Source organism: Electrona antarctica (assembly GCF_951216825.1).
Source record: "Electrona antarctica genome assembly, chromosome: 19".
Lineage (NCBI taxonomy): Eukaryota > Metazoa > Chordata > Actinopteri > Myctophiformes > Myctophidae > Electrona > Electrona antarctica.
Window position 1 is genome coordinate 11,496,912 of NC_136800.1, and position 14,282 is coordinate 11,511,193.

Below are 14,282 nucleotides of genomic sequence, written 5' to 3' on the forward strand. Positions count from 1 at the left end.
GAGTTGCAAATTGCGGCTATATCCAAAAGAGATGCAACGACTGGACATTGAATTAATCATGCACACGTTAAACTAAAAGTCAACCCAGTTGCCCTGCTGTATAGTCTAAAATAAAGGCTTTACAATTATAAACAGCTGGGAGTCTTTGACAATGAGTTGCTCAGCCTCAGAGATCTGCAAGTATGAATTATTTTACTATGGGCACGCTACCACTTCAGCTTTACATCTAATATACAATGACTGACTGTTGTTTTTCTGTCATTCTCATTCCTGTCACTGGGTGAAATGGCCCATAGTAACTTTAACTCATAATGAAATGTGATTGAGGACAGAATCATTCAGGAATTGCATACCCATGTGACACCCCCCCCCCCCCCCCCCCCCCCCCCCCCGTGGTTAAATTACTGTGAGGTGGATATGTAATCTTTAATTTTCTATCAATCTTCACCCATGCCTGTTAACTGAAATGTCTATGGCTAACAAAATGAGAAGTACTTACCTCCAGGGTGTCTCATTCCTGGAAGCAGAAAAGAAAATCCCATGACCATACAGAACATTCTCATGAGTATGAGACTTCATGTGACCTCAAATGCATAACATGTTTTATATAATGAAGCTTGTGTAATATAGAGAGGAAAAGACAATAATATGATAATAAGCAAAGAGACCTAAAGTGAAACACTGCAATTATTTGATTTAAGAATTACTTAATGGACTGTTTGTTAACATAATAGAATAATAGAGTGAATAAAACGGTCTTGGGCAGGGCTAAATATAGTTGCAGAGACAAATTCACTCACCTTGCTTTTTAGATATGAGTAGGCTGACCAATATTAGCCCAATAAAAGCCAGCAGTGCCAAGATTGGTACCAAAATAGCAGGCATAGCCACCTGTGGAACTAGCACAATATTCCCAATTATTGTATAGAACTTTGCATATAGTTCAGACCAGGTCACAGTTCAGAATGTGGGGTAACAGGTTTGTCAAATAGGCTATGCACCTTCACTGTTCGTTTGTTTTTTTGCATATAGCCACACAACACTTTGCACAATAATTTTGAAAACTGAAACCATGGACACGCAAATATCAGGATATTTTATCCTGATCAGTAAAGATATAATCAAAAACAATATATTGTTTAGACCTGTGAAGGAAAATGTGAAATGTGAAAGAGATTAGGCTATCCTACCAGCTTTGTCTTCAGAAAGCCTCAACACTTTCATAAGCTTAGAGCATCCCTCCTGAAGCTGAATCCTCTCCTTTCTGGTGCGCTCTGGTTCCTGGTCCCATCTTGTTTTGAGTGGCACTGCTTGGGGTCTCTGGGCTGTCCATGTGTCGGTGGTTCGGTCCAGGATCAAGTATATCACCCCGTCGTAGAAAAGACTGTCGGTCAAATGCACCTGTGACCCGTCCAGTTTACATTCACGCAAACGGATAAAAGTGTGGTTGTCTGCGGAATAAAAAATGTCTAAATACAAAAAAGATAATCATCAGTATATACGCCTACATTGCTGAACTGACTACAAGTCTACAACCAACCACACAACCGACGGGATGCTTACCTGCAGTCTCGTTTAATTCGATTACTTCAGCCTCAAGGGATCTGAGGGGAGAATCCACCGACAACGTCTTTATAATATCAGAGACTTCCGTGCCTCTGCTCGGGGGAGACAATCCGTTTACAAGGACCCGATCCACGGTCTCCGCCCTGCCGACCACTCCCGTGTGTTGGATCTGAATTACCGTGTCTAAAGTTAACAGTTAAAAGTTAATACGTCGTAAGTGGGGCTTTATAGCCGCTACAATAACAGCCTAGTGGCAATAACAATAACAAGTTATAGCCTACTTACCAATTGCAAAACCCCACGATAAGTGGCACAACAAAATGATGGTAAATGATGAATACATTTGAAACACAATAGGCTACGAGATAATTTCAAAATGCAACTTCAGAACCTAATACGATTACTTTAATCCGTTTAAGTTAATCGCCAGAGACACAAGAAAATACTACACAGTGTTTCTAGCATTGTAGATGTCACTGTGCTGCCTGGTAAATGTTTTCTTTAAATGCACAAGGACTTGGCTTTTGATTGGTTAGTGAGTGTTGATGGGAGGTGCCCAGTGTGTTCTGACAGTTCATTATTTTCAGTATAGGCTTAATCATTGGTTGGTTGAACTTGAGACTCTCTGGGGACTGTCATGATCAAACCTATTATATGGCTCACTATCGGTCTCTCAACGATGGTAGCCTAGATACTCGCTGTGATGTTTTAAATCAGGCTAATGGAGGTGTGGCTGTGGTTTTGACATGGGGTTTCAGTGGGGGCCCTTCTGTGCACAACATTGTGGTTTAAAAACAAACAAACAGGACTCTAATACAATCCCAGTTACAGCTGCCTATAGATCTGCTGTATTAGCTATTTTGGAAAGAAAAAAGAAAATGCATGCTCCCAAATGTACTTACCTTACTTATAGGCTATTACTACTGTACTACTATTACTACGACTACTAATACTACTGTATACTATAATACCAGTAAGACGCCTAAGGGTGAGAATTAAGCGACCTCGCCCCTTTGAACACACATCAGCCTCGTTGACATCAGACTGCTGGGCGCTGGTGCTTTGGCATGGGGGGTCAGATCAACATGGAATGAATTCTGTACTGTCCATATAAGTACAGTACATGTCTTGAGTGTACAGGGTTTGATTAGGTCAGATCAACATATGGAATGTCAGAACAGGTCAGCTCCATATAGTAGGGACATTCTCTTGAGTGTACAGGGTTTGATGAGGGCCGGGCCTTAATTTTCGGGCCTGTTGAGAACTCTAGTTTTCGCCGGCTGCCGGGCACGCCTGCACTAATAACTTTGGGGCAGGCCTGTCTAGAGTTTGAATGGACAGGTATCAGTCAGAGGAAGGATGGATGGGGAAGAATCAACATATGGAATGTCAGAACAGGTGCTGACATATATCCAGATCTAAGGGTTTGAGGTCAGATGTAGAGTTGCTGGACAATATTGATGACATCAGGGATCTCCATATGGGCTTAATTGCGACAGCAATTCGCATTTACTATCTCCATCCCTGATGATGTCACGTGATGTCACGAGACCTGACATCACCATATATGGGGGCATTCCCATGTATGGGGATATTGAGTGACTGACGGGAAATGTACAATTTCATAGTAAAAGCGACCTGCAGTCGCAACTACTACTACTACTACTACTACTACTACTACTACTACTACTACTACTACTACTACTACTACTACTACTACTACCACCACTACTACTGTGCAACAGGCTGCTGCAGATGTTGTATACCATTCTAGTAGGCTAATGCTAGGTCCTCTTATTTCCTGTGGCATGCTGGCATGTTAGTATAGGGGGGTAGAATCGACACAAGGTATATCCAACAAACTGAACAAGCTGATACGGAAGGCCAGTTCCCATAGGGTGCGTTCGGAAATGCACACCGGCAAGCGCACTCGCCTATTAGTTTGTATTGGCAGTGCGCCTATATCCGAACACACCATGTTTTCCCAGACAGAGTTGTTATGGGGGTAATTTTCATACTGCCCTATGCAAGGAGCCATGCATTCTAATGACACAGACAGTTTTCTGTGGTATCTGATTCTTCAATCAGTATACAGTGATAGTGACACAAGTCCTAATCCAATGATCCAATCAAGTTTGATTGGCCTTGTTTGTTTGTCAAGGCCAGAAATCAGCTAGCAAGCACACTGAATACTCATACGCTCACATGCACTGACATCTACTTTAGCAGTGTAGAAGGCACACCCACAGTTTCCCCACAATGACATTTTCTTGTACCTATCTATGGATGATGGACTGACATGCACAAGCAGACTGTGTCACATTATGCATCACATCATGCACCACTACATGATTTGTACAAAGGACTGTGTGATATCTGGGAACCAATAATTCTTGGACATAAATAAGCAATATGTTATTATTATCAAAGATGTCAAAGTCAAAGCACACAACCACTGACTTACAGACTCTGGAACAGTGGTATAAAAGTATCTGTTTCATCAAGCACATTTTAATTTCCTGATAAGAGTCATATATTCCCTGCTGGCTGGTCTGTATTTGTATTGCCCTGAAGTTTTTAAGTGGTGCAACCTTAAGTTGGACTCCTCATGCATTGAAGGAAGCATGAGGTCAGTCTGTTGCTCTCCCCAGGTTGGCAGAAAGAGTGTAGAGCCCAGGATTACATTAGCTAATTGACACTGGGTGAAAAAATGGGTTACAAAATCGTGGGATAAATATTTAGAGAAAAAAAATCATCCTTAATATATTCATTGTTTAGATATTGTGTACATTATGCTTATTAGTATTTATTAGACACATATCTATTCATTGAAAGACCCCTGACCCCACTCACACGCAATTCAATTTAGCTGTTTTGATGGATTCAATAATACATTCAGAAAGGGCTTACTTGGTCTACACAATATTGCTGCATGAAGCTTTCCCAATAACCTATGGCTATGACCTGACGAAGATGTATTGACATCGAAACATTGACGTTTTGCCTACACCCTGTAAATAAAAGGTTGTCCGACCGAGACTACTCCAGTGTCTTCATGATTGACCCCTTGGGTCCTCAGTAATACACCCACCAAGTGTGAAGTGGATCAAGGTCAAGTTATTTTCCCCCAAAATGGAATGCAATTTGTGTTACAGCTAGTGCAAACAATGTTGTTAAAACTTTGACTATCACAACAGCCTTTCTTGTGTTTATGTCAGTACATCCTATGCATCAGTGAATGCAGAACATCTTGTTCCTATAAATGATAGGCCTATCAGTAGACACGTGGTGTCAGTTGTTATTTTTTTCAGTCTTCTAAATATTTCTGTACGTTTGAAAAGCCTACAAAGATAACTTGGGGGTAAACTCTTGAGATTATATTACATTAACTATCTGGGACTGGGAACTGTCTCTCCCCCTGACTGTGTGCTTATGTGCATGATAGGCCTACTACTGGGTACAATGGTGTTACTGTTTAGTGAAAGATTACAGCTAAAGATCACTTTACATCCATGATTCACTCTTGCTGCTGACCCACCGAAGTGGGCAGACAGAAGGTGATCCTCTATGTCTGAATCTGAGTGTGTGAGAGGTAGGTGGGTGAGTCGAGTGACCAAAAGTCTGCTCCATGTTTCGAGCCTTGCTGGCTCTTCTTCGTCTGATAGTGAAGTACACACACAAGCACCTATCTTCAGGTGCATATGTTGTGCTGACTGAGTCACCTGACCAGGATGCACAGCTGACCAGCTTGGTGCCAGCTGGTCTGCCGTGTATACTTTATTATCCAGTGTGCAGACTTTATTAGTTTTTGGAGTCTGACCTCTGCCCAGCACATGTTTTTTAGTGATCACTAAAATGAAAGCGATCGTCAAAAGATCACAAAAGACACACACACACACACGCATGCACGCGTGTAAGCTGGAAGATCAGTTCAAGAGTGGGGATGCGAGGAGCGTGTGGCAAGGGCTCCGGGAAATAACTGAATTCAGAGGGCAACCCATAAGCACAGAGCCCCCCTCTGCCTCCCTCCCCAATGAGCTGAACACCTTCTTTTCACGGTTTGAGACAAAGGGCACCAACAACAGTCTACCAGAGCCTGCGATACCGCAGGATCGAGGCCAGCCCATTATCCATCTCAGAGGCTGATATTCCAGGTCCTTAAAGTCTGTGCACATCAGATCTTCAATCTCTCCCAAGCTGAGGTTCCTGCTGGCTTCAAAAGGTCCACCATTGTACCCATACCCAAGTGTACAAATACATCATGCTACAATGACTGGAGATCTGTTACCTTGTCAGCAAGTGTTTTGAAAGACTAGTGAGAGATTACATCTGCTCGGTCCTGCCCGCTACACTGGATCCATGCCAGTTTGCATACCGGAAAAACAGATCTACCGATGACGCAGTGGCCATGGCTCTCCACACCGCCCTCACTCACTTGGACAAGAGAGGGAGCAACAACAGGTATGTGCGGATGCTGTTTTGGACTTCAGCTTCGCCTTCAACACAATTGTCCCTGCAAGACTGGACATGAAGCTCAGAGACCTAGGCCTGCACCCAACCATGTGCAGGTGGATACTGGACTTCTTGTCGAACCGTGCTCAGGTTGTGCGGATGAGGAACATAACACGCGACCCAATGACCCTCAACAGTGGTGCACCAAGGCTGTGTGCTCAGCCACCCTCTCAATGGAGTTGCAGTGGAGCGCGTCAGTGAGTTCAAGTTCCTTGGTACACACATCGATGAGGACCTTAAGTGGGCTACTCACACCACTCATGTGGTGAAAAAGGCACAACAACGCTTGTACTGCTTACGGCACTTGAAAAAGTTCAAGGTCAGCCCCCGTATCCTGAGGTCGTTCTATAACTGCACCATCGAGAGCATCCTAACGGGTGGAACCATCGTGTGGTACGGGAGCTGCACTGTCCGCCAGCAGAAGGCACTACAGAGGGTAGTGAAAGCAGCCCAGCGTATAATTGGAGGTGAGCTTCCCTCCCTCCAGGGAATATACGAAAGCTGATGCGTGGCCAAGGCGAAACGGATTGTTAAAGATGTGCATCATCCCAGCCACAGCCTGTTTGAACCATCTAAGCGGCCGCGGCCAGAGACTATGGAACACATTCTTCTTTTCCGCCATCAGACTTATGATGAATAGACACTGAACACTACAAGGCCCGGACTATATGGCCATATGTCTGAGGCAAATGAAATGGCTTTCTGCATTTTTGCACCTGAGATCTTAATTGCACTAAAACGAATTAGTTTTAAGCACTTAGTTTTTACATAGATTAGTTGACATTAGACTATAGCTGTTGTATGGGTTTTTAACGCACAATGAATTTCACGTGCCTTTTACTCTTGTAACTGGTATTGCTGACAATAAAGTTGAACCTTGAAAACACATTATTTATTACACACGCACGCACGCACACACACACACACACACACACACACACACACACACACACACACACACACACACACACACACACACACTCGTGTCGCGCGTGTGTGTGTGTGTGTGTGTGTGTGTGTGTGTGTGTGTGTGTGTGTGTGTGTGTGTGTGTGTGTGTGTGTGCGTGCGTGCGTGCGTGTGTAATAAATGTGATATCGGTATATTGGACTGGTCTTTGCATCCCGCTATGAGCGCCCTCTTGTGACAAATAGCGTTATGCGTTCCAGATGTTCTGCCACCTGATTGGTTGAGCGCGGTTGTCAGGATTGTTTTTTCCAGGAGATATGGCTTCCCTGAATGTAGGAGAGTCTCAAGACATGGAAGGTGAGTAAATACTAAATACGTTCATACGTTGCTGCCTCCATTCATTGTTGTGGCAGTTGACTGGATCGTCATTCATCTAGTCGAACATACAACTGAGCAAATCATCTTCTCAGTGCTAACTGGCACTATTTACTGGTCATACTTTCATCCTTGGCTTACTAGCTAATATGCTAACAACATGCACCGTTAGCTAATGTTATGTACTTGTGTTGTCATATCCTACGATACGATGTCGCATTTCTCTGAGCTTAGGGTACGCTGATCCTTATAATTAACAGGTTGCGTTATGTTGTCAACTGTGTGACAATACATTTTCTATGTTTTAACTTGCTTTAAGGGTAATTTTAATTTAAATAGACATAGCTAAGCCGTTAGCAACGATTAGCTTACAGTACGTTACCCATCATCAAGCTATCCTGAAGGAAAGCGATCGGCCCTCGATCAAAGCCTTTTGATATGCCATGCTATTTTTTTGATATTCCATTTTTATAGACACCTTTCTAAGACAATAGAGTAGACCTATGTTTTATTTGCTGTTGGAGTTCACGTTTTGTTTAATCAATTTTGGGAATTATATTGTACTTATTTAAACATTTGGGGATGGCAAGGACTTGCATTTCACTGTCAGGACTCAGGACCCTGATATAAACAAGTCTTAATGCTTTTTCTGGTTTTATCCTTGAAGTTGTTGTATTGACCTGTACTTTCGCTGAACTTTACCCATTCTACAAACTGTTAATACAATTAGCAAGCAATCAATCAATCAAGGATTGCATTTGAGATCAGCTGAGGTCTCAATTTCTAGCTAAACGTGTCACAAATAACACCTGCCATTGTATTCCTGTCTGTACTCTGTAGTGGACAGAAGGGGTGAATCAGAGGAGTCTGGTGATGATGAGACCCGAAGGAAGAGCATCAATGGCGATGTGGACACTAATAAGCCCGTTACCACAAGTAAGTTTGTCTGCCTGTACAACATTTGTGTGACAATGAATGCTGTATTGTATATGTGAACATAGCCAGGGATATAATGCAGTCTCAGAATGATGTCATATCATTTATTCTTGCTATTTTAGGTAACGAAGAGTCTCCTGTTGATATGGAAACGATAACCCTCGACCCTGATGAAGAGGTGAGTGGATGGTTAAGATGGTCTGCTGTGCTAGTCACCATAAACCATCAGACCGTGAACCGTGTTTTTAAAAGTGGTTAAACCTTTCACTTATGAAATTACAATATTAATACAACATTGTGTGTTTTAATATCAATGTCTGTCTCTTTGTTCCAAGGATGTTGATCTAGTTCATTGCCGAATTGGGAAGATTGAAGGATTGGAGGTGCTACAGAAGGCTAAAGTAAGTTATCGGTTATTTTGGCTTATTGTTTTGCCACAGTTATTGCTACTTTATCTGTAATTTCATTTTTTAAAGTTTTTAGTTTTTTTTGTCTTGGTTTGCTCCTTTGTTTTTGGCATTGGTTACAATTTCCTTTGGTGGATTTCCTTTCTTGTGGGATTTTGGGTTAAGGAAAAGGTGCTTGAGACACACTATAGAGTGATCATTATTTGATTCGATTTTCTTAATTGTTTTTGGTTTATCTGTGTGTATTTTTGCAGACATTATCTTTACGACAGAATCTCATTAAAAAGATAGAGAACCTTGAGAGTCTAACTTCACTTCAGGAACTGGATCTCTATGACAATCAGATCCGCAAACTGGAGAACCTGCAGAACCTCACAGAGTTGGAGTGAGTAATGTGTAGACTACTGAACAAAAAATGCTTTGTATTTTCCATCACAGCTCAGAAAACGGAGATGATTTGGTAATGACTTGAATTTCAAAGGATGTGAGTTTTATAAATATTTAAGAAATGAAAAGTGTTAACAAGAGCGTGTGACTAAATAACAACTACATTGGAAGTTGGAACACAGGTTATTTTTTTCCATTTCCTGAAAAGTAACTGTTTTGGTTTCTGCCTGACAGTGACGATATGTTTGATATATTTGATTGACAGGCAGCTTGACATGTCCTTCAACATCCTGAGGAAGGTGGAAGGTCTGGAGCGGTTGACTCAGCTGAAGAAGCTCTTCCTGCTACATAACAAAATCAGTACTATTGACAACTTGGATCACCTTACGGGCCTGGAAATGCTGGAGCTGGGCTCCAACAAAATCCGAGTGAGACATGATAATTTGAAGCTTTCTGTAAATGAGTTATAGAATGTAAGGTTTCAGTTGCTATTCACATTTTTGAGACAGTTGGGACAAAGAACCAAAAGCACAGAAAAGCATTTTGAATCCTATATTAACAGTGCCGGAGATTAGCTGGTAACAGACGGACAGACGGGCGGACACAAACGCACACACACACACACACACACACACACACACACACACGGACGGAGTGCAAAACATACTCTCTCCCCATGCCTTCGGCCTGCTGGAGACAATAATGTTAATAATGTGTCTGTTGCCCCCTTTGTTTTGTTTGTTCACAGGTAATAGAGAACTTGGATGGGCTCACATCTTTGCAAAGTTTGTTTCTTGGTACCAACAAGATAACGCAGCTACAGCACCTAGAAGGCTTGCACAACTTGACTGTTTTAAGTATCCAGGTATATTCACAAAATTCACTGGCATTAACAGGCAAACAAAACGTGCTGCACAAGTTTTGTATATTCATGGAAAATTATTAAATGCAAATATGTCTTTGTGTGTGTCTTTATCTCCAGAGTAACCGCATCACTAAAATTGAGGGCCTACAGAGCCTGGCCAACCTGAGAGAGCTCTATCTGAGTCACAATGGCATAGAGGTTATTGAAGGCCTGGAGAACAATGTGAGTCATTCATTTCTGAAAAGGCCCTGCCACGCCCACTGTAAAATGGACCCGTAATGGTCCCATTTGTGTACATTTGTATAAATCGATAAACTCACACTGAGGATTTTGCTGGGCACTAACCACCATGCACAAAACTTATAATATCAAGTAATGCTATTTTGCACTGCAGCGTTCTAAATGTCATGCCCACATTGTTATGCCTGTACAGAAAAAGCTCACAACCCTGGACATTGCAGCCAACCGAGTAAAGAAAATTGAAAACATCAGCCATCTAACAGATCTACAGGAATTCTGGGTATGTATATGAGATAATTATACTTGATGCCACAGTCAATCGCTAGATAAGTCTACTGTCTCTCTACCTAATCCAGGGCGTCCAAAAGGGGCCATATTTGAAAATATGAAAAGTCGTACGATTTGTCACACACGTTACCGCAGTGAAACATTTTCTCTGCATTTGACTCTGCATTTGACACTTTGAATCTCTTGGAGCGATGAGCCGCAGCCAAGGAGCAGTTAGCTTCAGCCGCGCTGCGCTCGGGAATCATTGAAAAAATTGCTTTGGGCCAACTGTATCTCCTGTCACTGTACCTTTTGGACCAAAACAAAAGTGGCATACAAATGCATTGCAATACAATGCAACGATGTGATTTAATTCCAGTGCAATATCAATGGACTTTTGATGGCATTGTTGCCAAATGTACGTCACTGCTGTGTGAACAAAACCAATATGGGACCCCTCAAAAATGAGATGCGGCATCTCAAGGGGCTATCGCTTCAATAAATCTGAGACAATCTGAATTGAGTTTATTTTTCAGTCTTTTCTTTTCATAATAGCACTGCATTGCTATTATGTTGACAGTCCATTAAATTGTCATTTTGTTTTTAAATGGCAGTGTAGCCAAATGTAAAAAAAAACATAAAAAAAATAAAGTAAATAGCCTTCCTTTCACATCCTGAAAATTAAATGACACAAGGAACAAGCAGTTAGGAATCCTTACAAATTCTACAGAGAAATGCTCAGGTTAATTTCAAAACACTCTTCAATGTATGAAGTTCAAGCCCCCAGTGAGGCTCTCCAACGTTGAGGCGCTCGGCCCTAGTGGTACGAGCAGGGACTGCAGGCGGACCCGTGGAGTTCTGACGAGGAAACCCCGTGCAGCTGGGGTTTAACATTGAGCGCTCGTTTGCACTTCCGTGAAATGGAAGTAGACAGCTCTTCCGGGTGCTTCAAAACGCCACTGAGCAACTTCCACTGAAATGAATAGCGGGGGGCGGGGCTATCGCTCCGGTTCAGTCTCTATCCTTTTAGTACTCTATGATGAAGTTCCCACGAAGTATACTGACGGGAGCAGGCCATAAATAATACATTTGAGGAAGTAAGCCGCCCGCAGGCCATATCAAATCTGCCCTCGTGCCACGATTGGTCCCTTGGGCCGGACTTTGGACATGTCAGACCTATAGGCAAAGATAAAACTAGTCATGTCTTTTCTCAGATGAATGATAATCAGATCGACAACTGGTCAGATCTCGATGAGCTGAAGAATGCCAAATCTCTGGAGACGGTCTATCTCGAGAGGAACCCGCTACAGAAGGACCCTCAGTACCGGCGAAAGATCATGTTGGCCCTGCCCACCGTACGCCAGATCGACGCTACCTTTATCCGCTTTTGAGCTGCGGGCTCACATTCTGTCTGCCCACTTAAGTGTTGACCCTCACCACCCTGCCTGCCCTTCCCACAACAAGGACCTCCATTTGAAATACAGTATATTGGCCTCACAGACGCTGACATATGCACACACAATCACACAATCGTATTTGCTTATATATAAATATACATGCACACATTCTGCCATTTAACTCACTCACCTATGGCTCATCCATGTAACATGTGAACATACATGTGCACATGTAGACATTCATGCACAACTTATGCTGTATCGTCAAAGCTTATTAATTTATTAGGCTGGATATGGACTGTGAATAGAAAGTATCACATTTTTAACTTAATCCTGCTTACATTTACTCTTTGATCCTTTTTTTGCATGTTGAAGATGTGGGATGGATGCAAGTTGAGCTTATTGCATCGATATTGAAGTTGCTCTGCAGGCTTAGGCGTTCCCATACTTTATAAGGGAAATACTGATATACTACTATATTGAGTATTGGTCAACTGCTCTTCTAAGAGGGTGAATTTGGTCTCACAAGGTACACAAATGATTTCTGTCTGTAACTTGTGTAATTCTGTACTTGAAGCACTGGTCATTGTGCATGTCATGTCACATAAACTTCAAGATGACTTAATTAGAAAATCTGTTCTAAAATAATTCCTATGCATTAATACTAGCAAAGTTTATATTTGACACATGAGCACACCACAGACTTGGATCCACTTATACTTTCTGCTTCAAGCCCAACACACAGGCTGCGCAGCGTAGCAGCACAGTATTGACGCGCGTCAAGTGCCGCCCATAAGCACCAACAGGACACGGCGCTCTGCTGCCAACTTTGTACAGTTGTAGTAAAAGAAATAAACACTTTCACCCCGCGGCAACGCCTGGAAATAGAACATTGGCGCATCAGAGTGCCGTGCGATGCGTGAACGCGTGTCTGACGCCGCCGGTGTGCGATAGGTCCATTGAAAGTTTGCAGCCTGTGTGTGTTCGGCTTTAGGGGGAAAGCATTTGTGTGTTAGATGCCATGAAAGTGATGATTAGTAATACATACCATCAGTTTCTTACTTTCTATTAAGGAAATAACATTCTATACATGACCATATTAAACTACCGTAATGTACATATGTCTGATAAGGTGTAGAAATTCAACATTTTAAGCAGGAAAGTTAGTTACTTGCAGATGGACATTTTGCATTCATTGAAGCCACCAGGTGGAGACAGAGTGCATCAAGGTAGAAAGGGACAATTCCTTTTGCTGAAACTTTATTAGGAAAGTCAGTTATCTCCAAGGCTTATCCAAAGTTGAGAAACCAGTAAAGTCAGCAGCATCAATAGGAATCTGGAGTTGCTTCATTGGCAGTTCATGACAGACTATGAAAGCTATAAGTCCAGTGTACATTTTACAGGGATACTGGCTCTTTTTGGTTGATCCCAGTGAATTTATAATTCAAATTTTAAATTAAATTAAAATGTAAAAGCAAGTATATCAAGTATTTGTTGTGAAGCATCTCCAATTTTGTTTGTATGTTTTCTTGAAGACTGATTAAAGGCTTCTGGTTTCACACTTTGGATGGGATTTGTTGATATTTATTAAAAAAAGAAAAGAATCTCAGATGTTTTATGTCATAGGCTCAGAGCAGACTGATTTATTATTTTTTTAAGAATTCTGTAATGTATAAAGGCTAAGGTGACCTGCTGTTTTTTTGTAATATTCTGTAACTGCCCCACGTTCATGTTGCTTATATAGTATGGTTTATGATATCTGGTTGCCGTATGAGTTGGTATTCTTCAATTACTGACTTGACCACACAAATAATAATTGACTCATCCATGGGGTCTGTATATATAATGCTTGAGTGCACTTGATTTACTCCCTGTTATCCTGTTATAATTAAAAGAGATACGTCTTTTATACATGACTCATTTTCTGCTTCAGAACAAAAAAAGTTGTGAATCATGGTAAAGAAACTGCTATGTATACTATGTATATAAGAAGATGGAATTAAGCATAAGTGTCATGGTCCTGTTGTGTAGAACAGGAGTGCTCAATACCCAAAGGTTTACTTGGCAAATTGGCTAGATAATTTCTCAAGCATTGGAGATTCATCTGGATGGTATATATGTATTGGACTGTGAATACCAGTGAGTGCATGGCATAATCATGAGACGACATGCAGTAATATGGGGGAAGAACTGTGTACACACAGACATTTTGATCAATCTCAAGCAATGTATAATTGGTTGTAAGTAGTCCGGCAGCCACGGTTGTGGAGTGGGACATTTGGTATATATTTTTATTGGCCTAAAATATTGTCTATATACGTACATTCATGAATCCTCTTGCTGACCGGCTGTCAGCATTGAGCAATTTGTTTTATAGGGGTTTATATGTGACGGTTGTGACCATACCATTAACATCCTATTCC

The 14,282-nt window shown here is 41.8% G+C and overlaps 1 protein-coding gene and 1 long non-coding RNA gene across 2 annotated transcripts in view; one reads left to right on the top strand and one right to left on the bottom strand.

Moving 5' to 3' along the window:
* The window catches only part of LOC306943898, a 4,864-nt gene extending 2,841 nt beyond the window's left edge, over positions 1-2,023 (bottom strand). The window contains exons 1-5 of the long non-coding RNA XR_013792460.1: positions 1,852-2,023; positions 1,564-1,749; positions 1,191-1,469; positions 801-899; positions 500-517 (exon numbers count right to left, since the gene is read on the bottom strand). This is a non-coding gene — a long non-coding RNA (uncharacterized lncRNA). The remainder of the gene's footprint in view (positions 1-499; positions 518-800; positions 900-1,190; positions 1,470-1,563; positions 1,750-1,851) is intronic.
* Positions 2,024-7,214: 5,191 nt separating this feature from the next.
* ppp1r7 (protein phosphatase 1, regulatory (inhibitor) subunit 7) lies at positions 7,215-13,768 on the top strand. The gene is made up of 10 exons (XM_079530422.1): positions 7,215-7,342; positions 8,201-8,296; positions 8,419-8,474; positions 8,632-8,697; positions 8,958-9,088; positions 9,356-9,518; positions 9,839-9,955; positions 10,073-10,177; positions 10,389-10,475; positions 11,677-13,768. Exons 1-10 carry the CDS (start codon positions 7,303-7,305, stop codon positions 11,851-11,853), a joined length of 1,038 nt encoding a protein of 345 aa, XP_079386548.1. The 5' UTR covers positions 7,215-7,302; the 3' UTR covers positions 11,854-13,768.
* The last annotated feature ends 514 nt before the right edge of the window (positions 13,769-14,282 follow it).